This window comes from Verticillium nonalfalfae (assembly GCF_003724135.2).
Source record: "Verticillium nonalfalfae strain VnAa140/NRRL 66861 chromosome Unknown scaffold_30, whole genome shotgun sequence".
In the NCBI taxonomy this organism is placed as follows: Eukaryota; Fungi; Ascomycota; class Sordariomycetes; order Glomerellales; family Plectosphaerellaceae; genus Verticillium; species Verticillium nonalfalfae.
The window spans coordinates 187,877-214,181 of NW_021167255.1; the positions used below are offsets into that span (position 1 = coordinate 187,877).

A 26,305-nucleotide genomic window follows, 5' to 3' on the forward strand; every position below is an offset into this window, starting at 1 on the left:
AATACACCGACTACGCAGCCTAGAAACCTTACCTAAGGGACTATAGGTAGGTAGGCTAACATTTATATCAATACAGGACACAGAGATAGAGGAGCTGAGGATCACGGCTTCTTCCCCAAAGATCTGCCGAAAGGATATGCAAGAGGAAGAAAACTAAAAAAAAAGAAAAAAAAATGGGGGAAAAAAAGGAAAAAGAAAAAAAGAAAATCGCTTGCCTAAGCAATGAATCCTCTTGGATCCCTCTCCGAACGCCTCGCGTCTGGCATCATCTCCCAAGCCCGTGATGTCGTTAGGTCATGACTACTAGGCTGCCCGAAGTTAAAGCCTGTCGTCTTGCTATTTTTTTTTTGTTCTCGTTGTTCAACGATATTCTACTGTATGCAGCAGTCCGTGGTCATGCAGATATATTCCAGCAAGCACGCTTATTGTAACCCACGATCATGAGGGGTCCATATCCAAGATACGACACACCGATTGATCTAATAAGCCCAAATATGGTGCCTCATCTGCTTACTAGAGACGAATAGCTTCCTTGGTCCTTCTCAGTTCTTGGGTTCCCGGGATCAGACATGCAGCTTACAGACCAAACGGCTTAGCTAGCTCAATAGCGAGAGTATTTATGCTCACAGCTTTCCGAGGCGCAAATTGTGCCATTAGATGGTCAGCCATCCGCCTGTATTAGGAACATTTCCTCAAAAAATCATTATACTGTCCCTGGTACGAGAGAATAGGTTCATATCTAGGGCAAACATCGGGTCGTGATCATCTACTGTGCCGCCAGCAAGATGAGGACTCGCCTGGAATTGAGGACTTACTCTGATATGAAGCCATCACTGACTACTTCACAAGTAATCCAAGTTCTAACATCGTTGCCTGGTTATCGTTGTCCATGTGAACACTTGAACTGCACCGAGGCCAAATCCCCAAGCATGCAGAAGCACTTTGCTGGAAGCCAACCACATACCACCGTCGAAACAATGACGATTGCGTACCGATGCCTGGCGTTCTTTCTGTACCTCTCTCTATTGGAAGAGTCTGCCCACTGTCTGTCTGATCGCAGTAGTTGCACCACTCGCAAAATATTTATAAGCATCTTAAAATTTCCCACTTTCTGCCCTGAATACCCTCTTTCCTCTTCTCTCTTTAGCTTTCTTTGCCTTGTGGCTTTGGTAGGTCTTTCCCTCGCATCTCCAAGCCGTCTCGGGAGCTTTGCTGACAGTTCTCGATAGATCATTACGTAGTATCTGTTCTTCTCAGCTTGACCGCTGGGAGCCTTCCTTAGGAAGGCAGTTTCGTTCGCTATTTTTTTAATTCTTGGTGGGTTTCCTCTGTGCATGCATATGATACCCTCCACTGCGTCCCTGGTATTTCACTGCCTCCAGGTGATGCGAAAGAAGCGTGTGGTATCTTCATTGCTGTTCTGGCTTGCCCAGGCTGTGAAGAAGGTGCGAATGCAGGCAGACCATAGGCAGAACCATTTCGTGTGCCTTGGATGATGTCTAGCGGTGTGACGATCCGCCTCTCCCCGCAAGCTCGTTATAGACGAATTGGCCATCGACCATGATCATGTTCAGAGTCGCAGTATGGTCTTGTTGTCGAAGAGAAATTGAAATATCGTCACGAGGCTGCAGGCCCCTTCCCCACTGCTGATTCATGGAGGGGCGTCAACTCATGCAAATATCAGCAAAAAAAAATACAGGATCGAGAATGTTTGCGAGGATGTTAGTCGAAAGCGAATGCCAGATTCAAATGTCGCCCTTCTCCCTCGTAGCAAAGTCTGCTCTGTCACAGTGCCTCGAATGTGAGTGGCCACACCGCTCTGAGTTGTCCCTTTTTGCCAATCGTCTCCAACTTCAAACTTCATCCGCGGATCTCACGTCTCAGGCTCCACCCGGCCGTCGTCACCTTCACCATTGAAAACAGCGGCCATGGACAGCGACACCAAGATGGCCGAGCTCGCGCCGGCAACACGCCTTCTTGATCCGAAAATATTCGATCATCTCAAGGCCCGCATCGACGAGGACCAGCAGGTCCGCGACGATCTCACGCAGATTGTCCAGCGACTCGACCGCGCCAACGCCCTCGTCCAGGGCTTACTGTCCCGCGTGCACGCCACGCCGCGTGCCCAGTACGCTGCTTCCTTCCTCTCGCAGGTTGAGGCCGGTATTCAGGATGAGATAACTGCTGTCGTCGAGCTGAACGAAAAGGCTTCCCAGCACCCTTACTACAAGTGAGCAGCACCTTTTACCCACCCTCTTCTCTACCCCAGCTACCACGCCTCACCTACAACTGAACTAACTGTACCACTACGCAGGTACAACCAGAAGTGGAACCGTGCCGTTCAGAGCTCCGTGTTCACTGTCCTCCTGACCGGTTGGCTCGGCGGCCTCGGCACCGCCTCCAAGCCCGCTGAGCTGGGTCGCCTCATCACCATCGAGGAAGTCGGCGAGATTTTCAACAGTGAGCCAGCCCATATCGAATCTGACCCCCCTCAAGTCGCCGCTGTGATCGACTGACGCCGCCCCACCAGTCCCCGTCAACCTCAAGGACCGCGACGCCTTCCACCTCACCATCGAGGAGTACCTCTTCGCCCTCATCGATCTGACTCAGGAACTCAGCCGTCTCGCCACCAATGCCGTCACCCTCGGCGACCCGGACCTCTCCATCCGCATCGCCGCCTTTATCAAGGACATCTTCGCCGGCTTCCAGGTCCTCAACCTCAAAAATGACCTCTTGCGTAAGCGCGTCGACGGTGTCAAGTATCACGTCCAGCGGGTCGAGGACGTCGTCTATGACCTAAGCTTGCGCGGGCTCGTGAAGAAGCCCGAAGAGGCTGCCTCTGTGCCAAGTTGAATACCGGCGGCATGTCACATCTGACGACCAGGCACGAGGGAAGATCTTAGCAGGTGCCAGGGCAAATGAAAAAGAGGGCAGTAGACTGGCAATTGTTACAAAATACAGGAGGCGCCTCCCCCGACGTGAATTTTTACCAGCGCTTCAGCGCCATCAATCAGACTCGTGCAATTGCTTGCTATATGTACCTCTAACCTTTCCTTCGCTGCAAAGCACCTGACCAGCGGGCGATGCGCAACAAAAGTGTCCATGACGAACCACGAGCCAAACAAAATATGAGAGGAAGGGGGGGGGAAATATGCCACAAAACCAGAACAGTCAGTTGCTTTTATGTTTGTATGTGTGTGCATGTTCGTGCTCTGCCCAAGTCCTGGGTGCCAGCTTGCCAACATGGCATGCAGAGCTCGAGCGACTCACTTCCCGCTGCCTCGCCTTGCTTCCCTTTGAGTTTCCTCTAATGCCGACTGATCCTTGCCATGCAGGTTTACCGACCAGAAATCAACGCTGTGTGCCAAACCTAGATACATGAACCGAGACTTGTATGCCCACTCCCTTTGCAAAAAAACAAAAACAAAAGAAACACAAAGACAAAATCAAACTAACCCCACCTTCCTGTCACTCATGAGTGGATGCTGAGAACTCAGACGCAAGGAAACCCTGATCCGCTTGTTGGAGTATGAATTGGCGCTTTGTTGATTTATGAAGACCATTTCATGTCAGAGCTGGGAGCCCTGTTGCGTCTCTTGCCAGCTGAGCTGCTGGACGCGGGTGCCGGTGTCGAAGCAGGCGCTGACACCGCCGAGGCGTTCCTACTATAGTTTTCCTTATTCGAGTTGTTGCTGTCTGATCGTACCACTGGCGATTGCGCTGAGAGGCTGTTGGGTCGGGTAAAGCTCGTTGACGTCCGGGGCAGACGGCTCTTCGAGCCTGAGCCGGTGGGTGTACCCGATGACATATCGCCACTGACTCGTCGGGGTATCGCAGTTGCACCGTCCCGACTGCGGGGCCGGTAGAGAATCGACTCGCGCTCCTGTGTTCCAGTCACCGGGGTCCGACGTGGGCTTGCAGCAACTTCAATATAAGCGTTGCCGGACAGGGAGGGATGGTGGGCCGTTCGGTGGCGGGAATGGCTCGATGATGTCGGCGTCGGGGGCATAGAGACGGCAGAGTGGAGGCCAGGGGGGGTGTAGGAAGATGTCCGCCTGAGACCAGACCCGGAGCGGCGCGAAGCTATCGACCCTGCGGAGCCTTTGCGTTCGGGAGGCATGCCCTCGTACGTATCACCTTCGACGTGCGACCTGACCAGTTCTGAAGCCAGGTTGCGAACCAAGACAGCCGAGTCCTTGTCTGCCAGGGTCTGAATGGCACCCACCAGAGACTGCACTTGTCTGCTGTTGAGGCTGCTGCTGCCATTGCCGGTCCCCATTGCATCCATCTCGCAGGTGTCCATAATGTTTCGTACGAGGCGCAACAGGTTCAGGCGCACCACAGCCTTCTTGTGGCCGAGCCTCTGACCGATTCCAGCGAACATCTCCGGCATCGCCAGCGAACCACATATGGCGGGACTCAAGCGCAAGAGCTTCAGTAGAGGCTCCAGCAGGTTCGAATCAAACGTATTGATCTTATTTGTGTCGAAACAGGCGACAATGGCGTTGGTAAACTTGCCGTCAAGGAGATGACTCTCTACCTTTGCCGTCTCCTCTTGCAGCCATACAAAAATGGCGTCCAGAGCAGTGACTTGCCAGTACTGATCGGCCAGCAGCGAGACATAGAAGTCCAGACCCTTGTTTTGCCACAGGTACCTTCGGCCCTTGCTGCCGGAATGAGCCATATCGCACAGAATGGGCAACGCAAATTCTTTCGGGGGCCTATCGGTTTGCATGATCCGCATGAGCAAGGGAATGATGCCCCCGACGGCGGCATCAACCTGCCTCTCCTTGTTGAGGCGGCAGAGGTTGAACATTGTGTTGAGGACCTGATTTGATGTTTCGCGGAAATGCTCCTGCCCTCTCTTCATGGTGTAGCTCAGCAGGTCAATGAGGAACTCTATCGCGTCGGCAGAGTGGAGCGACTCCAAGGTTGTCGTTAACATTGATAGGTTTTTGATGAACTTGAGCATGGTGATCTGATGGATAGGGGTCATCCGTCGCAGATCCTTCAGGACGCCTGAGCCAGTTAGTCTGCAGATCAAATCCATGTGGAGTGGCAAAACGTACTCTTGAGAACCTGTCGGTCGGCCACCACCTCCTTAACGTAGTTTTCCGCTTGAGAAAAGAGGTAGAATATATTGACGATCCGACCTTCAACCAGCTCCGACAGCTCATCCTCGCCCTCCTCATCGAGCACCCGGTGAAGGACCAGGGCAAGAGGATACAAGATCTTGCTCCTTGAGAAGATCCTGCAGAAGTCGTTCTTGGGTGTGGGCCCTTGGAGCTCGAAAACGTTCCAGATGCCATTGACACCAATGAGAACGAGATCTTTCGCATCATCGTAGTCTTCGTCAAGGAACTCCACCAGGACATTCAGACCGCCGGCGCTTACAAACATCTGTAGTGTTAGTGTTGAGGTCTGATACATCTGCCGGACAAATGCGGCCGCCTCAACTCGAATCTCGTTTGAGTATTGCCGCGCGGCGAACTTGGTTATGATTGGGATACCACCGACAAAGCAGAGGTTCTCCTGGATCTCAACATCCTCCAGGATAATCTAAGAGGGTCAGCATCATTACGCAAGTTAGTTGGGAAATGACATACAGCATTCACCACTTTGAGTAGCTGCAGAATCATGTGTTGCCTGCTTTTTACGGTGCATGGTTCCAATATTTCCAAGATAGGAAGCAAACCATGAGCGCTGATGATCAGATCTTTGACCTCACCGTTCTCCCAGAGTAATGCAAGCTACAATTGTCAGTGCACTGATCTCCGATTGGGCACACGTTTGACACTTTTCTTACCAGATCCTCGGACAAAACGAGTAGCTTCTCTTCACCCTCTGTCGTCTTGAGCGACCGTACGAGCTCCTCGACTTTCTCTGCCAATCGTGCATGCCGGTCGCGAGCAATGTTCGCCTCAAGATCCATCTCATCCCAACCAGGATCCATGAATGCAAAGGGATCGTCCTCATCCTCATCATCGCCGAGCCACGAGTTGTTGGAAAGCTTGGACAACAGCATCAGGCCGCCATCCTCGGATCCACGGTCGCTCTCGTCCTTCTCCGTCAACTGATCTTCGAGACCAAAGATGTCAGAGAAATCCTCGTCACCTTCGTTCTCGGCAAACTTTTGGATCTCGATGGACGACCTCGTCCTGCGCATCGGCCGGTCAGGAAGGACTGAAGGACGCGAGGGGACCTTCCTCCGCATGCTGCCACCGACAGGTGGTTCAGAAGAGCGAGGCAGGCTCGTGAGATCAGATGGGTGGAAAAGCTGTGGAGCGTCGCCCTGGTTATTTGTGTGAATAACTCGTACGCGAGGAATACTGGATGGATCCACAAGCGGGCTACACACCTTCTTCGCAAACGGGTCGACCCTTTGGTTGAATACGTTGTCGTTGTCGAAAAACAGGTCTGAGTAGTCCTCCACCGATTGTTCACGGTACATCAAATCGGGTCGTGACGGAAGCTCGAACCTACTGTTACCCAACTGTGGCTTGCCGGATGATTTGGCCTGGGAGGGTTTACGGCCATGCTTTCGAGGACTCGACTTCCTTGGTGAAGGCTGCTTCGTCGGATCTGGAAGCTTGTCGCTCCTCTTCCGCGGTAGGGGACGGATTGTCTTCTCCTGGGAGTCAGCATCCATGAATTGATGTGGCCCTTTGATGGTCATCAGCTCCCCCTCAAAATCGTCATCGTAGCTCCCCGAATCGTTTCGATTGTCCACTGTTGAAGCGAAGGCTTTTAGCCGATCAGCAGACAGGAGACCACCAAAATTATCCTGCGGCTTCAAATGAGGTAGTTGCAACGCGGTTGGGGAGATTGCTGTGGCAAAGTCGTTATCCCAATTGTCGTCATCTGGGCAAGGTCAGTCAACGGCTGGAGCTGCGAGGTTTCAGGTTAGAGGGTAGGGCCTCACCGGCTAGCTCGGGCGATCTGAATGCTTCAGCAGTTGGCCTGGGTTTCGCTAAGGACAACGGACCCTTCGCCGGGTTTGTCAAGCCCGGTCGCTGCGGTTCGCCTGCATTGAATCTTGATGACGGTTGGCCAGAAAAGCCTACCACGCCACCATCAGAACCAGTAGATGCTCGCAGAGAGCTCTCTGAGGACTTGAGTGCCTTGTTCCATTGCTTCACCTCTTCGACAGCCTGGTTGAAATTGGAGGGCGTTTTTGAAACAGGCGCGTCACTTCTGCGGCATCCTACGATCCATGGATGCTTAAGAAGCTTTCGAGCTGTTACTCTCAAATTGGGGTCCTTCTGGAAGCATTGCATCAAAAAGTCTCTCGAAGCCTGGAAGCGATCAGTAAGCGATGTAGATATGGCGAATCGTGACAACGTACAGGAGAGATTCCTTCAGGCAATGGCGGGTGGTCGTCGTTGACGATAGCAAACAATGCCGGCATGGCAGCTAAGTTGTGATAGGGCGGTTTTCCTTGGAGCAGCTCGATGACGGTACTGCCTACACTCCAAATATCAGACGCTGGACTGGCTCCAGATAGTTGGATGATCTCAGGGGCCATCCAATACGGTGTTCCAACGACCTGTGCTTCTTTGTCCTGACCATTCGCCAACGTGCTTGTCGAAACACCAAAGTCCGCAAGCTTGACAGTCCCATCCTTGGTTGTTAGGATATTTGCACCTTTGATATCTCTATGAATGACACCCTGATCGTGAAGGTACTGAAGCCCTTGAAGGACTTGGGTCATGTAAACACCGACGAGGTTCTCGGGAAACTTTCCATATGCCTTGCATATCGAGTGAAGGGACCCATTTTCACAGTATTCTAGCACGATGTTCAGGCAGTCAACCGACTTGACGAACCCGAGGTACTTGACAATGTTGTCGTGCTGATTATGCGGTCAGAGGTTGTGGCCCGCGAAGGTCGGAAGCGCGCGCACTCACATGAAGGTTCTTAAGCAAGTCGATCTCGGACTGGCGAGGGGTCAGCATCACATGCCAAGGAAGGGAGGCGGACAGTGCCGACGAACCTCGATCATGCGGAGTTCGCTCTTGGGGAGGTCTGCGAGTTTGATCTGCTTGACAGCCACAGCCTCGCCTGTGCCCCAATTGAACGCTTTGTAAACAGATCCAAAGGCTCCCTTGCCTAGACATTCACCCAAACGCTGGATAATAAAGCTGGTCAGCCGCCATAGCCAACTCTAGGCTCACCTCGCAGAACAAAGACATAGTTCTTGTCCCCCCAAACTGGGTGCTCAAGATATACGCACGTAATCCTTCAGGCCTGGATCTTGCAAGGCGGAGCTCTCCCGTTGTCCCTGCCTTTCCTTCCGCGGGGTGCTTGAGCCCCTCTCTCGGGTGGCCACCACGGCCGCCCTGCCATTGACGTGGTACTGACGCTCAGCAGACGAGGGCGGCAGCGGTGTGGGCATGGCCAAAGTATTGGTGGGCAAGGCAGACCCTCGCCAAGTCGGTTAGCCGATTCCGAGGATTCGACAACTTCTTAGGGGCTGGTTTTGGCGGTCTCAACTCGATGCGTGGTTGTTTGTTCGGGTTCGAGTCGGTGGGGGTCGTGCCAGTTGTCGTGTCAGTATCGTCGTCGTTTTCTTGATCGTAGTTCGTGTAGGCGTCGTCCGGCCGTAGCTGTCGTAGGGATCGGTAGGGCGGGGTTCGAGGGAGGAGGTGAGATCGGTACTAAACGGTAGGGGCGTCATGCGCAAAAGAGAGATTGGGGACGGCACAGTTCACATTCCCGGTTTCACCGCATGCCAGTCGTGTGGGTGTCTTTCCAATCTTGAAAGTCGCGGCAGTGTGCGACATGTATGTGTGCGTGTGTGTGTATTTCGGGCGGTAAAGTAGAGACCTCGAGACCTGCTAGCCCAAGACTCAATCGACCCAGCAGCAACACTGCAGCAGCGCAGGCAGGTCTGCAGCGTAGCGGAATGCTTAGCGCAAGCGTCAGAATCTGGAGGGTTAGTGTCTGATGCGCGACACGCTGTCCTGTGTTATGCGGTCGCGTAGTGTTGAAGGACCATTCGACCACTTGCTGGATAGGAAGAACTTCGTGAGCACCTTGTATGGCTCAGAATGGGTTGATATTGGTGGACGGGTCAGGTACGAACCGAACTGTGAGGTACCGATCTAAGGGAGTGGATGTTTTGGAGTGTCAGCCAAGTCATGCCTTGTTAGGCGGCTCATCCCTGTGGTTTGCTAATGGCCTGGGCCTGGAGTAAGATGCGCTATTGCACCTCAGGCTACTGGCGACATGGAGCTGGTGGGTGGTTAGTGAATACAGATCACCCGCGAGCATCCTTGGGCGAGTCATTCCAGGCAGCTACAAGTGACAGCAGCCCCAAGGGGTCGCACTAACAAGCATGGCTCAGTGGAATGCACCCTCCTGGAGGTCAGGCTGACGCACTAGCAACCTACCTGCGAGACAGAGGCCTCACATTCTCGTCAGACAGCAACGAGGTAGCAACAATGCCTTGTATTAATCAGAGTCTGTTGGCGCTCAAGCCTGCAGCGATAGATGTGCTCCTTGATGTGTTTTTTTACATCTGTGGATTGGTAACCCTACAGTCCACGTATTGGCCAGCTGCTGCGCACGCTGCCATAACAGTAATTTCCTCTTCCGTCGCATGGCCAAGCCTGACTGATGAACCCGAAATCAGAATGTTCCGTGTCATTCGACATGGAGTCCAATCTTCGACATTTCTTGCAGCAAGACTTGCAGCGAACTCTGCACAAGAAAATGTGACTGCTCATCTTGACGTGGTGGCAGGGAAGCCCCTGATTGACCAAGTGCGTCGTTGATTGTGGCCAGAAGCGGCATGTTGTCAGCCTTCGAGGTGGTAGTAAGCTGGCGAGATGGACACCTCCCAATTGTAGGTTCCTAGGTTCCTAAGGGGCACCTCCTCGTCGCCTTCACTTCAGGCCTTGACCTGTAGTGCTAGTCAAGCCCACCTCTCGCAAGAGGGTATTACGAAAAGTGCAGACCCTTCGCGGCACCCATTGGCTGCGTATTTCAATTCGACGGTTTACAAGCTGTAATTTATACATGGCCCCGTCACTGGACGGCGAACTGACCACTCGTCGTCAGGAAGCATATTCGCTACAAGTTCAACGCCTCAAACTCCCGCCTTCGAAGGTCGTCAAATAGCCCATCGCCCATAGTCAGACGGCGTGGTGCGGACGCCACCGTGAACTTTCTTCGCGCCCCCCCCCCCCCCCCAAGAAGAACCCTCGTCCCCAAAGTCGCGTGTTGTTCGAAAGAAACCCTTCCCTCACTCATCCGTTCCATTATTGTCTGCAAGACTGCGTAAGATAGCCCAGGCGATTTCATCCACGTTGGGGGCACCATCAGTCTGAGTCTGGACTTGATCAGGCTGTGCGTCTTGCGACTCCTCTGCTGCAGCTGTGTCTGCAGTGTGATCCGCGCGTCGGGCAGTGCCCCCGAGTAAGGGAGGAATATGACTTGAAAAAAGAGGGCCATACGACAGCAGGTGATCGCGTATATGGCCATGAGCGTAAATAATGCGGTCTGGGAGGCTTTGTCGTAGGCCCGGCCTGTCGGCACGGACGTGCGACACGCTGCTCTGATCGTTCGAGTCTAACGCTGATACGAATCGTCTATGCCTCGACGGGTAATTCGTTGAAGGCCGCTCTGGACGCGCAGCACGTGGCGTCTCGTTATCACTCTCCGAGTCTTCCTGGGCCGAATCGCAAGGTTGCTCGACCGCATTCTCGCGGGAGAGCTCCGGGTCGGTGAACGAGGTGCGGGACGATGCAGCCGCGCTCCGGCGTTGTGATGTAGCCGCCGAGCTCGACGCGGACGCAGAGGCAAACGAGGACCCGGCGCTGGGCGGTTGCGGGTCAGGAGTGAGTGTCGTTAAAAGCGTGTCCCAGACCTCTGGGCTCATGCTTCGAGTGCGATCTCCCAGACCGTCAACGCCGACGGATGAGCGGAGTCTGCGCCATGCCCTGCGATTGACGGAAGTATGCGCTTCTCGTATGAACTGCCCCGAAGCCGGTTGCGAACGGGACGCGTTGTCAATGACCGCCGAGCCGGGCTGTTCTCGCTCGGGACTGCGATCGAAGCGAGCAGCCACTGAAGGTGCCTAACACAAGTCAGCGGCAAGGCAGAAGGTATGAATTTTGGCAGGTACAAACAATTCGTTCTCGCCGGTATGTCTCTGGGTTTGGCGCATCATCAGCGCCGCGTCTGAGGTTGCGAGCCCGCAATCTGACAAGCTGTGATGGTTGTTCTCCAGCGGGAGACGGACTTCCACTGGTCGATCGGCTAGCAATCAGATAACGTTCGCCTAGAAGACTCATGATACGGTCCTCGTCGTCATTTGCCCTCGTGCGTTCCGCGGCCGCGTCATGTCGCTCCAATCGGTACGTCAACCACTCTGGGAGTGGGGGAGGGGCGCTCGGCGGATTGTAGGCTTCAGGAGGTGGAAGTTGGCCAGTTTCTATCCAAGGATAACGCGCAGGCCGGTCCGAAGGCGCAGGATGACCAGCATCCTCCCATTCTCGGGATAACAGCGAGCGCTCGGGCTGCTCAAAGCTTGTGTTTGTGAACGTCTCTCGTAATATAGCGGCTCGTCGACGAACGGCACGAGCGACGTCGGGACGGCGGCTGTGGCGTATGGATGATCGTGTAGGACGGAGGCTATTGGCCTTTTCTGGCGACTTGGACTTGAGATCCGACTCGATAGGGGCAACGAATAGTCTATGGGTTCGGGCGTGCGATTAGCAGGCCGCGAGGCGTAGGGTATGAGGTGAGAGTGAGCTCTGAGCCGGGAGAAGATAGGGAGAAGCGCATGTTGGCGTAGAGAAGCAACTTGAGATGGACTATGCGAAATGGCTGACGGATGTGGAGAGGTGGATAGGTGATGCGAATGGACGCGACGCGCCAGCAACTGTGATTCCAACTGGCCGAAACTGACGTTGAGCCAAGTTCGGCTGCACAGGCGCGGCGCAATGGCAAACCCAGGGCAATCACTTACGGGAGACCCATGTTTATGGGATGGCAGTGGCGAATGCAGATGCAATTGCGACACACAGAGTCAATCCAAGCCTGTGTCGAGATGGCGGGGTGGTCGGCGTGATTGTCGCGATGCGATGCGTAATGATGGTACCAAGCGCGCGCGCGGCCGTGAAGTGGACTTTTTCGGGGCCTCAGGTCGTGGACTAGGTGATCCGTGGGGCGGACAGTTGAAGAGTGGATGTGGCGGGAGAGGTCGAATGCATGGGGGGGTTAAGGGAGCCAGGGGGGGGCAGGGGGGCAAGGGGCCAAGGGGGCAGAGAGGTGACGAGGCAGGCCACTCTCATTCGCCCATTTACTGACGTAAGGCATCCTAATACGCCTTCCGGACTTGTATGCATTAGTGGTAGTGCGGTGCTCTGCACTGTCAGTCGCGGCTTATTATTCTCGAGTACCCGCTAATAGCATAACATGTACAATCGCCTCCCCTGCCCCTATAATTTGGCCGGTTTGAGTAATATATCCTGTGATGGCATATATGGTTTAGATATATCCACTGTCTTCCTGTGCTTCGTCGAGAGACAAAGTATATTCGTCGGATGGAGCCTGGCCATTTTTCATTCGCCCCCGAATTCGTTTCAGTATTTTGACAATCTGTTCATCCATGCCTGTACCTGCACACATTGCTGCCCGCTGTCTGCTGAGAGGTCCAGAGCGTTGCCGCCGGAAAATCGTCAACGAGGGCGCTGCAAGATGAAGGGTGTCAGCCTGAACCTCCAGCGCATGGCTCGCGCCATGGGATCAGTGTCTCAGTCATGGGAAGCCATCCACGTCGCCGGCACAAACGGGAAGGGGTCGGTCTGCACATACTTGTCGGCTCTCTGTAAACGTTCCAACATTCACAATGGCTTGTTCACGTCACCTTACCTAGTTGAGCCTCGAGACGCCATCAAGATTGATGGTGTCCCAATCCTTCAGAGGAATTATGCCCGTTATCGGCAGCAGATCATGGATGACCAGGCCTTGAGGACGGCAGAAGACGGACAAGGAGACGTGCCGACCAGTAGAGTGCTGGCTCCGTTGACCGAGTTTGAGCTGGTCACCATGACGGCCTTCACAGCGTTCGATGATGCCACGATCGATGTGGGAATCGTGGAAGTCGGCTTAGGTGGGCGGCTAGACTCAACCAACGCACTCCGCACCAAGAAAGTCACTGTCATCACCAAGATTGGACTGGATCATCAAAAAATGCTCGGCGAGACCCTGCCCGAGATCGCTAGGGAGAAAGCAGGCATCATGATGGCCGATGTGCCATGCGTTGTGGATGGCAGCAACCCGCCAGAGGTTCTCGAGGTTTTTCGCCAACACGCACTCGGAGTCGGTGCGCCCCTCTACTTGACGACAGATTGCAGAGATCTGTTGGAAGAGCTGTACCAGTCCGAGGTCATGCCTCATCAGGCCCAAAACATGGCTTGTGCTATCGCAGCTTTCCGCCTCGCCTTTCCCGAGGTGAAACTCTCAGTTGCCGAGGCGTTGCCTGTCATGGCAAATGCCTTACACCGAGGAAGGCTTTCATGGCTTGATGTGAGTCGCCAATTTTCTTCCCGCAAGGACAAGCCTTTTCTTGTCGATGGCGCGCACAATCCACAGTCCGCTGGCACCCTATCGGCATATGTAGAGAAGCATGTACGTCAAAATGATGAGCCCATATCGTGGGTCATCGCCGTATCAAATCAGGATGGAAAGGATGCCCAAGGCATGTTCAGGACACTCTTCCGGCCAGATGACAAAGTCGCATGTGTAGCTTTCCGCAGGCGACCAACGATGCCCTGGGTGGAACCAGTCGAGCCATTGTCCCTTGCGAAAACAATTCAGACGCTCGGTTTCACGGTTCGCAACTTTGATGAGAGCAGTACACCATCTGGTACATTGGCCGAAGGAAGTTCATGGGCAGCTCAGCACAACACACCTGTGGTGGTGACAGGAAGTCTGTACCTAGTGGGTGACGCTTATGATCTATTCGATGACATATTTGCACATGAAAGGCGTGCTGGGGAGATTTGAGGTCTCATGTGCCTCAAATCTACTCAGGGTGATATCAGAGACTTGGCTATCTAGCTAGCACGGCCTTTCAAAGATACCCAAATGATAAAAAATCATCATACATGGAATATCTCGTCACATGATTATGTACTTCTTTGAGGGATTTATGCGCTCAAAATCTGTCTTTTCCAGGCGTTAAGACATCTACGAATGGCCCTGATCAAAGGTGAAGATGGTGACTCCAACTCATCTCGTGATTGTGTGCTGCCATGGCGTCTGGATCGGCGGGCCAACGAAGGGCTCAGACGAATCGGAATGGCTGATTGCAGACTTCCAAGCTGGAGAAACTCCAACCTTCGTCGATCACATTAAGGTTGGTCTGCAATGCATTAGTGAAAATCACAACGCAGTTCTGGTGTTTTCCGGGTATGCCACTCCCTCATAACCTCAATAATGTTGGCCTCAGCTCATTCTAGTGCAGAGGATCTACTCGTCGAGAAACACGCCTTTCCGAGGCTCAAAGCTATGCCAACTTGGCTTCAGCAAACAACTACTTCGGCATCCTGCCCACAGGAAGCGACACGACCAGTCGTATATTCACAGAGGAACAAGCGTTGGACTCGTACCACAACGTCCTTTTCTCCGTCATTGCCTTTTGGCGTCGCTTTGATTTTGTAGCATGGCCTCAACTGATCACAATTGTCAGTCATGCATTCAAGCGAGCTCGGATTGTTGAGGGGCATTGCAGTGCCATCGGGTTTCCTCTACACCGCGTCGTATTTCATGGCCTTGATCCGCCCGGAATGACGGCGCTTTCTGGACAGGATGTGCGAAATCAAGAGGCTTTGGCGGGTGTTCAGGTGGCTGTGGACCAGTGGCAAGCCGACCCCCATGGTGCCGGCCAGACCTTAGCAGGCAAGAGAGCGAAGCGCAATCACTGGCTTATCGACCAGGCACTGTTTCGCACCGAAGAAGAGAGGATCAGAAGTGGCATTCAAACAACAATCACAGAGCTTGGCGGCGTGAGGCTGTCGGATGAGGGATTCAGACCGTGGCCTTGAGGCACACTGGAGTTCTGCAGGGCGCTCGATTTTCGATTGAAATAGACCCTCCGTTCTTTGATCTTCAGCGTTCGGTTCTCTCTTGACCTCCTGCCCGGATTGACAATAACTATATCTTGGACTTTCTCTCTTCCGAGCCATGCCTCCCCCTCCCGTCTCCCGGAGGACCCGACGCTACCTCATCTAGCAAGAACCTCACTGCATCCTCCACCATGCCTTCGCTGAAGGCATGGCCGACCCCCTCGTACACCTTGTTTTCCAGGACGACGCCTCCATCATTGTACCAAGTCTTTGTAGCACCCTCTAAAAATTCAAGGAACCGCCTTGATTGAGAATAGGGCACCAGACGATCATCGCCGCCGGAGCAGACGAGGAGCTTCTTGCCCTTAATACGATCATCCAGAACCGTCCTCAGCCGCTGCTGCTCTTCTTCGGATGGCTTTTTCGAAATTGAATTCGTGCCAAAGAGAATAGCCTTCGGATCATGTTTAGCGCAAGCCTGAACCAGATCCCTGGGGAAATCCTTGCTTCCCAGAAAGGAAGTGCCCTTGTCCTCAGCGCTGTAAGTCGATAGCTCCGCGTTCTTGGCACGATTGGTCATGAGGGCTGCAAACATGTCAGCATCGTCACTTGAACTTCAATCACCGGGCCAGGAACTATTCTATATGTAGACAATCGAAGGTCAGACTTACCCATGAAATCAGGACAGCCAATGATGATGACTGCTGCGCGGATCCTCGGTTCAGCGAACAGGGCCTGCCAGGCACTGTGGCCACCCAGGCTAACGCCCAAGAGCAGATGCTGGTCAATATCGCTGTCCCAGCCCCCCTCCTTAATTCCTCTGAGCTCATGCGCAACATAGCCATCCACGAGATCAATGAGGCCCCGGGTATCAGACACCATGCCCGTGATGGCACCCGCCATGTCGATAGCGTGTGTAGCGTTACCTTTCTTCCAGGCATTATTGGCTCGCTGTTCCACGAGACGTCCACCATGATTCCGTTGGTCAAAAATGACGGCTATGAGCCCGCGGGTTGAGTGGCCGTCTCTGCGTCGCTGGTGCCAGTCAGACACAATGCGCATGGCGAAGTCAGCCATATCTTCCTTGCGTCGCGTGCGAGGATGGTGGAGCCAGAGACAGGAGACTGCAGTTGTTGGCAAAGAGGCTATCTCTTCAAGTCCGTAAACATCACAAGGTAGGCCGGCCATGAGGATTGTTCGCTTTGAGGCAGACAGCTCCGCCGCAGGCGCGGTCATGGGGGGTTCCACTCCAGACATCTCGGCGGTGGCTCGAGGTTCAAGATTGCGATGATAGCTGTAGTAAGGGATGAAGAAACCTTTAGCTCGTGGTTCAAGTGACCAAAAGACGAATGCGATACTGGCGAAGCGTTGTGATGTGGTTTGAGCGTTGAAGCTTGCTTCCCTTGGGTGCTGGGGGCCGAGGTTCAGGCAAAAGCTGGAGACGGTCGTTGCGATGTCATCGAGCAGCAAGATGTCTCAGTAGTGCCTGTACTCCAACCGTAACAACCCTGCCACAACGGCCCCCTCAGAATAACGAAGCCAAGTCGACCAGCACATCTCCAATAGAAAGCATTTCAAAAAGGCGCCGTGAATAAAAATGGTTGAATTGCCAAGACTGTCGCGAATTAAAGCTAGACATGCAACAGCAGCGCTTGCTAATCAACGTCGCCTCGTAGCCATCGAAATCCGAGCGCCACGACGAGCCCTGTGATGACGAGAACCCTCATTTGACGCAGAGATGCAAAAACGACCTGTGTGAAACCCTCCGAACGCCTCGAGCTCTGCTCCAACCAGAAACCTGTCGTTAAACCGCAGTTTCGTTGCCTGATCGATCTATGTACTGCTCACTGAATGGTAGCGTCTGAGCCCAATGCATCACGTTTCACTTCTTTCCCTTGCCTTGCTCTCGTCCTACTCCATACTCCTTTCCATCTCTCGGGGTATCCTTCTCAAGCTCTGTCACGGCTCCGCCTTTCTGTCGCGCAATAGATCATGGCCAAGCTATGTTCAGCACCTCGCGTGCATCTGTTGGTCTTCCCCCTTGCAAACTTTAGTCCATCTTCCAGTGGTTTGTGAGGCCGCTCTCTGGATCATCGCTGCCCAGATACAGCTCAATCGCATATAATGACATGGTCGCAGCAATGTTGATCCATCGCCAGACGTTTCCTCCAGCATCGTTCCCACGTAGACTCCAACCATCCGGGCCGTCATCGGTGTTAAAGTGCTGAAGCAGAAGACTGGTGTACATGGCGATTAAGATCGATGGCGAGAAATATGAGGCAAGCCCCAAGAGTCGGTTAACAGCGTCCGATTCCTCCTCGCTAGGCTGTTCCATCAATGCGCGAGCGCCAGACTCACGCACCGCAGGGATGATGCGGGTGGCGCAGTAAAAGACGAAGAGGCGGAAGGTTAGCGAAATGATAGCGGATGGGGTAATCGTTTGGAAAGCGGCATAAAGCAGGGTGAGAGACGAGTGAACGGCCGATGGGAGCGAGCCCAACATGTGGAGAAGTGTCGAATAAGATGCCATGATGATAGGTGGCAAGGGTGGAAAGTCGGGTTCTGCCGATGCCTGACCCTCTGCTTCGGCCGCGTCCGGCGACGGCAGATAATCAGTGAAGATCTGGTAGACACAGAGCACCACGTATGCGAACAGTAGTGAGGATTCGACAACATTCCCTCGTCCGCTGTGGATACCGTATGCACAAAGGAAAAAGGCGGATGTCATGGTGACTCCGATGAGCGCTCCGTCAATGTTGCTGATCGAAGGGAAGTGTGCGACACGCCACAGGAAGTACAGCGCGCTTGCGATGATGCCACCGGACAGCACCAATAAAATAATCTGCGGCATCGTTAGCATGCTATCCTTAGACATGACGACCTGGCTTGCCAACTTACCATCCACGTATCGCTGCGACCCCGATGAACAAGCCACCTCGTGATCTGGCCAGCTGCCTGGATGACCAACAAGCTGCAGAAGCCCTCCATCAGCTGAAACACAGGGCTCGAGTACCGCAAAGTATTATCCCAGCCCCCCAGGGTCAGGAACTCGAGAACACCATTCTCGCCAAACACCCATTCGTTCCATGTGGTGGACTTGGATGTCGCGAGGCCTTGAAGGGTCCTCTCGACCCAGTTACTGCTCCCAGCATCGACGGCAAAGCGCCCCAGTGCCCATATTAACAAGGCGGGAAGGACAATCCACTGTGAGAGCCGTAGTAGATGAGATATGGTCCAGCGGACTCTTGACGTGGCTGGCGTCGCCGCCGCAACAGTAGAGAGCACGAAGTAGAAGCCAAACAATGCTAGACTGTAGGCTAAGCCGCTGTCTCTGCCGCCAACATCGAAGGCGACTGGTATGGAAAGAACGATGCTCAGCAGGAAGATGGAGCTGGAGATAAAGCGGAAGAACCACCACATCGGCGCGACAAGCTGGCTAGCTGGAGCCGCGCCGTTTGGGGGTAGAGTTGAAGTGACGAAGCGGCGATACAGTCGAGACCGTAAAAAAAAAGCAACAGGTGATAGAAGCCGCTGTGAGATCGGAGTTTTACTCGTCGGGGAAAGGCGATTTGCTTGTTTCAGTTCTTCCTCTTCTGCGTCGTCGGTCGGTCGGTGAGGTAGTAGTGGCGCGTGATTTGGGTGCGCAGTACTCGTGTTGACGTGATCCCACAAATCTGGAGTGGCCACGGTCAGGCTTGAACAGTAGCTATCTGCGTTTGATGGCGACTCACGGTGTAACTTTGGTCCTTGGAACTTGGAGGAGGCTGGCAAGCCGGTGGTACCTAGCCTGGTAAATTGCGGCGAGTGGGCTACTTGATTTTTCGACCCTGCACAATGCCATGGGACGATAAAGTTACCCTGGAGCTTCCTCCTTGCTTGACCTGAGGTACAATCTAATGCCTATCTTCACGTGAACCACTAAAGGCCCAAAGCAGCTGATTACTCACTCAATAGTATTTAGCGTCATAAATACTTACCTAAAAGTATCCTCAAATGTATATCTATATAAAATCAATCAGACTTTATTTATATAATATAGAATTATTTACTTAAATATTATAAGTTTATAGTACTGTTTGCAGTGTTTGTATTAATTCAAGTACTAAGATTGTAGTGTGGGTACCATTTTCTTATCATATATAGATGTAGCGCGCTATCGACTATCGGCTGAACCCTTGATGATTTGCTGGCGGCCGAAAACTTCAGGGTCTTGATGGTTCATCGCGTGGGGTGGATGGTGGATGGCACAGAGCAGGAGGTCACATGTCAACATGTTAGTCTCAGTTTTAGCGACCATTCTTAGTGACGAAAACGCAGCATTATCGTACTGGGTACACAACAGATTTCTATGACGATGGGAGCAACCGTGGCGCTGCTATTCCTGGCAAGATGTCGGACATACACAGCAGCATAAGATATAGGACAGCAGTAAGTAGCACAGATCCTGCTCACGTGCACGTGGAAGCTACGCAGATTTGTAGAATGCACATCCGTCCGAGGTTGGTCTTTGTTCAGTTCACGAACACCTTACCCCTGAAGCACGCTGAAATCAGTGCTACGTGCGGTGCGCATGCCTCATGATTGGATGCTGGCAGTGTCTAAATGGTGGCGATCCCCACTGATACCCGCGCCCCGCTACTACAGGAGATGAGCACTGACTTTGTGTTCTCGATGCCCTGAACTTTTGCCGCACTGGTGCGCGAGGCCTACGGTAGCCTCTCGAACCCCTATCCTGTCCCCCATTCCAACAACTCCGACCTCCATCAGTCGATTTGCGGTTTCCGACGCGTGATCCCCTCCGTTCTTGTCTCGCCCCCCCTTGCCTCTCGAAGGACGAGCAGCGCCTCGCTGAATTTTCTTTTCGTCATATATCAATGAAGGCCTAGGATCCCCCCGGTTGTCCCTCTCTTTCATCTTCTCAGATTGACACCACACCTACACCCTCTTACAAAGTCAAAATGTCTGCTTCATCGACGGTCACCCAGCCCTCCAAGCGCAAGTCGGCCTCGTCTGCCACTGTCAAGGGTAGGCTCAGCATCGACGATATCAAGCTGCCTCCCGACTCGGAGCGCGATCCTCTAGAGGTCAAGCACCGCGACTTTTTCTGGACATACACCGAGGAGCCGCATCGCACACGGCGACTTGCCATTATCAAGGCCCACCCTGAGGTAAAGTTTGGAGAGAATTCCTGACTTACGCAGCTCCAATTGACCAGTCTGTTTCTTTGTAGGTTACCAAGCTCTGCGGACCCGAACCTCTGACCAAGTACGTCGTCGCCGGCGTCGTGTCCCTCCAGATTTTCCTCGCATACACCCTCCGGAATACCTCCTTCTTTGACTGGAAGTTTTGGGCAGTTGGCTACATCTTCGGTGCCACCGCGAACCAGAACCTCTTCCTCGCCATCCACGAAATCTCCCACAACCTCGCCTTCCGCTCTCCATTGGCCAATCGTCTCATCGCCATCGTTGCGAACCTCCCTATCGGTGTCCCCTATTCGGCATCTTTCCGCCCCTACCACCTGACACACCACAAGTCCCTTGGGGTTGACGGCCTCGACACCGACCTGCCCACCGCGCTCGAAGGCATCTTCCTCGACAGTATCTTGGGCAAGGCGTTCTTCTGCACGTTTCAGATTTTTTTCTACGCCGTCCGGCCTATGGCTATCTTCCGCATCCCGTTCACCTGGGTTCACTACCTCAACATCGCCGTCCAGCTCGCCTTCGACTATGCTGTCATCACGCTCGCCGGCCCCAATGCCTTGCTCTACTTTCTCCTCTCGTCCTTCCTCGCCGGCTCCCTGCACCCGCTTGCAGGCCACTTCATTGCGGAACACTACGTCTACGAAACCGTCACCCCCGAACAGCGCGACCCCAACAACGCCGTGCCCGTGCCCGAGACGTTTTCCTACTACGGACCCCTCAACTTCCTGACGTACAATGTCGGCCTACACAACGAGCACCATGACTTCCCCGCCGTGCCCTGGACCCGTCTGCCCAAGCTCAAGGCCATCGCCAATGAGTTCTACGACGATCTTCCCCGCCACGAGAGCTGGAGCTATGCCATCTGGCGGTTCATTTTCGATGAGAACGTCGGCATTAAGAGCCGTGTCAAGCGGAAGGAGGGAGGCCGCAAGGTCGGCGGTGGTGCTAAATGGAAGCAAGACGAAATTGAGGCATAGATGTTATTACGGAAAATCGGCAAATGGACTTGCAAAGAAGAGAAGGCTCTGCCATTGTGCTGGTACAATGCTTGGTAAACCATGTTTGCATTGGTAATGAATTTGTTTATAGACATGAAAAGTATGATACCATTGGATTCCTGGTTCGCGCCAGTAATGTCGTGCTACAACCGTTGGGCCGCTATGCGGCAGGTTCCTGCAGTTCTCACGTTGCACGACGACGCACAAATGTGCCAAATGCACAATCGATAAAACTAAGGGAACAAAATGTACAGAGTGTGTGTATGAGCAGACACCTCGCGCCCAGCTCCAGGGGGGCCAACACCCCTTTCCCAGCCCCTGCCCCGAATATTCATCTCACATCACCAAACATGAGCCAATCGACGGTCGCAGCCCTTCATGGCGGTGACGCTGAAGACTGAAACACAGTATTTAGAACCCGTCCTAATTGCGCCCCCCGTGAGAGGCCGCCCACCATTCTTCATACTCCAGTACCGCTATGCGATTGGCGTCTTCTGTTGTTGTCCAGTGGGAAGCCAAAATACAGATCCTACCACGTGTGTCTCAGAAGAAGAAGTAGGCGAGCAGGAAGCTCAGAAGACAAAGCAGCGCGACGATTTGAACGGAGACACCGTCAACGTTCTGTCGCACGGCCGCGGCGGCTTCCTGCGTCGAGGGCAGCTTCTCAGTCCCCGCTTTGACGCGCTGCCGGAGGCCTCCTCCCTCCTGAAGGGCGATAATTTTGGCCTCTGCCTGCTGCAGCTTCGCCTTGATCTCCTCGTACGTGAGCTGAACAGTGTGGGACACGGCGGCGGTGGCGGCAGAGACGGTGGACTGGTCGTGATCGGAGCCTGCGTCGTGCTGGGACTGTGCATCGGCGGCACCTCTGTAAGACGGAGGCGCAGGGCTGGTGCCTGATCGGGCATCTTCTCCGGGAGAAGAGAAGGTACGCGACACATCAGGAGTGTCATTCTGTTGTGGCCTGTCAGCTCAATCTGGTCATTTCCCCACGAGGGGGGAAGTTGAGGTGGAGGGAACTAACCGTCGAAACATCAGTAACTGAGCGACGGCTGGGTGTCACAGCAGGGCCAGGAGCGCTGGCGCCTTCCTCAGACGACGTGATCCAGTTCACACGGATCTTCCTCTCCTGGATAGAGGACTTATCGGAGGTCTCGAGCTGCAAATCACCTTATTAGGCATCGGTATGATACGTCGCACGCAGATGAGATCTTCTTACGACGCTGGCAATGCTGGCAAATTCTTTGTCACCAGTAATAGGGGCAGACTGCACCAAGAACTTGTCGCGACATTTGGTGCCAGGGGCAGGCTCCTGCTTCATGGCCTGCAATAGGACTTCTTCATGTCAGCGCTCATGTTGGCTGCTTTAGCACATTGCTCCATACCAGTTACTTCAACATCTTGGCCAGGTTCAACGCGGCCAGAGTTAGGGCGAACGCAGTACTGCTTCGGGGCGGTGGTTTTGACCTTTGTCGCATTAGCCACACCATCTTGCGACGCGGACTGATTATGATTATACCTTGAAGGCAATAGGAGTCTGGTTGGGGTTTTTAATTCGCAGGGTTCTGGAGATCTCGACGGTGAAGGGCTCTGTCTATAGTCAGTAGGCAGCACGTGGAAGGGGGAACACTGATTTGCAAGCAAACATACGCTGAAAGCTGAGCTCAAATGGCTCAATCTCGACCGACATGATGGCGATAGGGGTTTATTTTGGTGCGCAAGTATTTATTCGGAGAAATCTCTCTTGATCTCAGCAGCTTGTGAGGGGGGTTGCGGACGAGGGTTGCAGCTGTACTGTCTCGTGAAAGTTGGCCGGGTTATGTGGAAAGTCCGTAGCTCTGTCTTGTTGCATCACCAGCAACCTAAAGCTGGCAACAGCGCCCCGACGTAATGAGATGCTCTGGACCTGGCACTTGGTCCGAGCTCTGCCATAGGGATCCACTCTCCTCTGTTTCTTCTTCTCCCTCCGTTCAGCTGGCACTGAGCCCGCGGTGGTTCGACCCCTCACAACCAGCACGTGATTCCGTCATTTCCTACACCGTTCTGGAAAGACGACGAGCATTATTATATAATTAGGAGGCATACCATCACGGATCATGCTGGGCAGTACCAACTGCTGTGTATAGATCACACCAATGGCGTGCAGCGGGGGCTGAGGGACCGCTTCATTAGGCAGGATGAGCAGATTGCAATGGAGGGCCTGCTGCATTACAGCAACAATCCAGCGTCATGTACTCGGACAATGATTCCAACATTTTGTTGCTGCCTCGAGTGGCCTCCAGGTGATGGGTGGGGCTGGCCTTGAATTTCTAATGAAGAAACCCCTCCTTAAGGCCCTGATATGGATGACGTAAGTGGGCTCATCGAAAGTGATGCCTCCTGGATAGAATGCTCTGGTTGGAGCAATCCGTTCGGTTTAACCATACGTTACCACCAACAACCATCGGAATCTTATACGTGTGATCCACCCCAAGAGCTTCCCTTCATCAACTATCCCCGCCAACCCACTACCTACAATACACCACTGCACACTCTGCCGCCAATATGGGACAGTCCGATCTTGACCTCCTGCTCGACATGGGCTTTGAACGTGCACGCGCTGAGCTCGCAGTTAAGCAGTCTGGTGGATGTAAGATGGTCTAGCCTACTGTCTCGACCCAAGTACTGACCGAGATACATCAGTGCAGGGTGCTCTTGAATGGCTGGAAAATAAACAAGATAAACCGCTCGAAGAGCTTGTGAATGCCTCAAACGCCAACGCCGCCGGCGACGACGACGCCGACGATGCCGACGAGGTGAAGGCTAACATCGAAGCACTCGAAAGCGGAACGGCCAAATCACTTGTCTGCAATGACTGCGGCAAGCTGTTTAAAAATCAAGATCTTGCTAGTTTTCATGCTTCAAAAACGTATGGCAGCCTCATTGGAGTAATAATCTGTCTGTTATTGGGGGCACGCTGACAGGCTTGTACAGCGACCATACAGACTTTTCTGAGTCCACTGAAGAGATTGCGCCATTGACTGAGCAGGAAAAGAAGGAAAAGCTCGAAATGTTACGAGAGAAGCTTAAGGCAAAGCGAGCCAACCAGGCTGCTGTCGACAGAGAGGAAAACAAACGCAACGAGTCGATCCGCCAGAAATCTACGCAAGAGAGTCAGGATGCGAAGGAAGAGCTCCAGCGAAGAGAACAGATCAAAGAGGCTGCCCGCAAGCGCCAGGAGAAGCTCGACGATCTCGAAGCCAAGAAGCGCATTAAGGCGAAGATTGAGGCGGACAAGGAGGACCGCCGTCGTAAAGCTGAACAGGCCAAGGCGGCGAGAGAGGGCCATCCGGCGCCTGCACTAGGGCCTGTCACTGCTCCCTCTCTTCCCAAGGTCACCGCAAATCACTCAGAGGCCCGACTTCGTCTTCAGACTGCAAACGGCAATATCCTCAAAACATTTGCTGCAGAAACCACGCTCTTCGAAGTGGCGCAGCACTTGCAGTCGGAAAGCGGTATTGCGGTGACGAGCTTCTCGACCACCTTTCCCAGGAAAACCTTTGAGGGATCTACTGACTTCAGCAAGACACTAAAGGAAGCCGGTCTGGTGCCTAGCTCTGTTCTGATTGTCAAATGAGGCGCCACTCCGCAGACAACGGAACGGACATTTAAGGTTGACTCATGGGGTTGCATAGCTTTTGGCGTCGGGATGATGAAGCCGCCGTTACAAGGTGACGGGAGGTGCTAGATCAGCACATACACACATACAATTGCAGTTCACGCTCTTCATGAGATGCCCCAGCCTGATCACACACACATACACACGCACCGAGATATCACTGTTGGCATCTCACGTCTCTCCAATTCCCCAATTGTTCTGTCAGACTCGTCGTGGAATTTTTTGAGGTTGTCCCTGTGAACTCCGTGTAGAGAGCGTTCTTCATGAGAAGCTACTCCGTCCAGGCAGCCGGATATCGTGCCTCCATCCAACCCCTTATGATCGTGCGATTCGCAGAAATTCCGGAGCCATGCAGTTGAAGTACAAAGGGAAGGAAGTTGTCGTCGTTGCGGGTTTAAATCGCTTAATCGAAAAGACCGAAGCCCATGTCGTCGTCCGACTCCTCCTTCTCTGTGCCATGTGTTAGCTCTTGATCGTCTGAGACTGTGGGATCATGGTAATAAACCTACCCTCCTCCTTCGGCGCCTCAGCCTCGGCCTCAGCGGCACCGCCAGCAGCGGCACCACCAGCGGCGGGGGCGGCGGCGGCACCGCCACCGGAGCCGACGTTGGACAGAAGGTCCTTCACGTCCTTGCCCTCAAGAGCCTGTGATCCCCCATGTTAGTCCGAGAGTCCGTTGTCGTCGGTTGCTGTAATGGTCGTACCTTGGCGAACAGGGAAGTCCAGATGGGCTCGACATCCTCGACCTTCGCGGCCTTGATGAGGGTCTGGAGCTTGTCGGCCTGGTGAACATTATATCATTAGCAAATTGTCTGTGGTTCTGCAAGTCGCTACGTCTGCCCCGCGACGTAGAGGAAGCAGTTGGAACTCACAGTGATCTCAATGCCTTCATCGGCGAGGATGAGCGCCGCGTAGGACGAAGCAAGTTCGGCGTTCGACATTGTGATGGTGATCGGTGGGTTGAGACTGATCGGTAGGCTTGTCAGGCGCAATGCGGTTGTGATCTCGAAAGGAAGTCTTAAGATTACAAGCGCGAAGTCACCACACTGAATTTGCCCGTCCAAGATAATTAGCAGGGCTTTGAGACCTAAGCGAAAAGGCATTCATAAATGGGTCCTCTGATCCGTCAAGGGATTCTGGTTGGCTGCCGGCTCCAGCCAATCATTTCTGGGTTATGGGGCACTGCCTCTTGGCCGATCGAGCAGACCCCCTGCTGATGTGCCGCCTTGGGGACTTGCGTCTACCCCACCTTGTCCACTTCCGTCGTGATGTTCCCCTCCCCCCACTATGACCTCCTGCACGACCATCAGAGACCCTCTGACGTTCTGCTGGTTCCATCACATTTCAGCTTGTCGGTACTTTGAGATCTTACCA

At 53.6% G+C, this 26,305-nt stretch overlaps 10 protein-coding genes across 10 annotated transcripts; 4 read left to right on the forward strand and 6 right to left on the reverse strand.

The window, feature by feature from the left end:
• Positions 1–1,928: 1,928 nt before the first annotated feature.
• D7B24_005157 (uncharacterized protein) lies at positions 1,929–2,853 on the forward strand (the record flags this gene model as incomplete). The annotated part of the gene is made up of 3 exons (XM_028639316.1): positions 1,929–2,230; positions 2,315–2,460; positions 2,531–2,853. The coding sequence occupies 3 exons, from the start codon at positions 1,929–1,931 to the stop codon at positions 2,851–2,853; spliced, it is 771 nt and encodes a 256-aa protein (XP_028496358.1).
• A 697-nt stretch (positions 2,854–3,550) lies between these two features.
• D7B24_005158 (uncharacterized protein) lies at positions 3,551–8,395 on the reverse strand (the record flags this gene model as incomplete). The annotated part of the gene is made up of 10 exons (XM_028639317.1): positions 3,551–5,019; positions 5,070–5,559; positions 5,607–5,750; positions 5,807–6,292; positions 6,359–6,861; positions 6,923–7,295; positions 7,346–7,852; positions 7,908–7,937; positions 7,994–8,128; positions 8,234–8,395. The coding sequence occupies 10 exons, from the start codon at positions 8,393–8,395 to the stop codon at positions 3,551–3,553; spliced, it is 4,299 nt and encodes a 1,432-aa protein (XP_028496359.1).
• A 1,851-nt stretch (positions 8,396–10,246) lies between these two features.
• On the reverse strand, positions 10,247–11,985 carry D7B24_005159 (uncharacterized protein; the record flags this gene model as incomplete). The annotated part of the gene is made up of 3 exons (XM_028639318.1): positions 10,247–11,080; positions 11,133–11,697; positions 11,975–11,985. The coding sequence occupies 3 exons, from the start codon at positions 11,983–11,985 to the stop codon at positions 10,247–10,249; spliced, it is 1,410 nt and encodes a 469-aa protein (XP_028496360.1).
• A 720-nt stretch (positions 11,986–12,705) lies between these two features.
• Positions 12,706–14,471, forward strand: FOL3 (folylpolyglutamate synthase; the record flags this gene model as incomplete). Its single annotated transcript, XM_028639319.1, has 4 exons — positions 12,706–13,491; positions 13,603–13,638; positions 14,325–14,368; positions 14,462–14,471. The coding sequence occupies 4 exons, from the start codon at positions 12,706–12,708 to the stop codon at positions 14,469–14,471; spliced, it is 876 nt and encodes a 291-aa protein (XP_028496361.1).
• A 694-nt stretch (positions 14,472–15,165) lies between these two features.
• D7B24_005161 (uncharacterized protein) lies at positions 15,166–16,334 on the reverse strand (the record flags this gene model as incomplete). The annotated part of the gene is made up of 2 exons (XM_028639320.1): positions 15,166–15,662; positions 15,749–16,334. 2 exons carry the CDS (start codon positions 16,332–16,334, stop codon positions 15,166–15,168), a joined length of 1,083 nt encoding a protein of 360 aa, XP_028496362.1.
• Positions 16,335–17,127: 793 nt separating this feature from the next.
• D7B24_005162 (uncharacterized protein) lies at positions 17,128–18,497 on the reverse strand (the record flags this gene model as incomplete). Its single annotated transcript, XM_028639321.1, has 2 exons — positions 17,128–17,919; positions 17,976–18,497. The coding sequence occupies 2 exons, from the start codon at positions 18,495–18,497 to the stop codon at positions 17,128–17,130; spliced, it is 1,314 nt and encodes a 437-aa protein (XP_028496363.1).
• Positions 18,498–20,035: 1,538 nt separating this feature from the next.
• D7B24_005163 (uncharacterized protein) lies at positions 20,036–21,255 on the forward strand (the record flags this gene model as incomplete). Its single annotated transcript, XM_028639322.1, has 2 exons — positions 20,036–20,245; positions 20,308–21,255. The coding sequence occupies 2 exons, from the start codon at positions 20,036–20,038 to the stop codon at positions 21,253–21,255; spliced, it is 1,158 nt and encodes a 385-aa protein (XP_028496364.1).
• Positions 21,256–21,819: 564 nt separating this feature from the next.
• Positions 21,820–22,963, reverse strand: SCS2 (phosphatidylinositol-binding protein scs2; the record flags this gene model as incomplete). Its single annotated transcript, XM_028639323.1, has 6 exons — positions 21,820–22,227; positions 22,298–22,432; positions 22,493–22,597; positions 22,666–22,740; positions 22,793–22,863; positions 22,924–22,963. The coding sequence occupies 6 exons, from the start codon at positions 22,961–22,963 to the stop codon at positions 21,820–21,822; spliced, it is 834 nt and encodes a 277-aa protein (XP_028496365.1).
• An 854-nt stretch (positions 22,964–23,817) lies between these two features.
• On the forward strand, positions 23,818–24,889 carry D7B24_005165 (uncharacterized protein; the record flags this gene model as incomplete). Its single annotated transcript, XM_028639324.1, has 3 exons — positions 23,818–23,902; positions 23,956–24,181; positions 24,247–24,889. The coding sequence occupies 3 exons, from the start codon at positions 23,818–23,820 to the stop codon at positions 24,887–24,889; spliced, it is 954 nt and encodes a 317-aa protein (XP_028496366.1).
• Positions 24,890–25,334: 445 nt separating this feature from the next.
• On the reverse strand, positions 25,335–25,872 carry D7B24_005166 (uncharacterized protein; the record flags this gene model as incomplete). The annotated part of the gene is made up of 4 exons (XM_028639325.1): positions 25,335–25,381; positions 25,441–25,576; positions 25,636–25,713; positions 25,804–25,872. 4 exons carry the CDS (start codon positions 25,870–25,872, stop codon positions 25,335–25,337), a joined length of 330 nt encoding a protein of 109 aa, XP_028496367.1.
• Between the last annotated feature and the right edge of the window lie 433 nt (positions 25,873–26,305).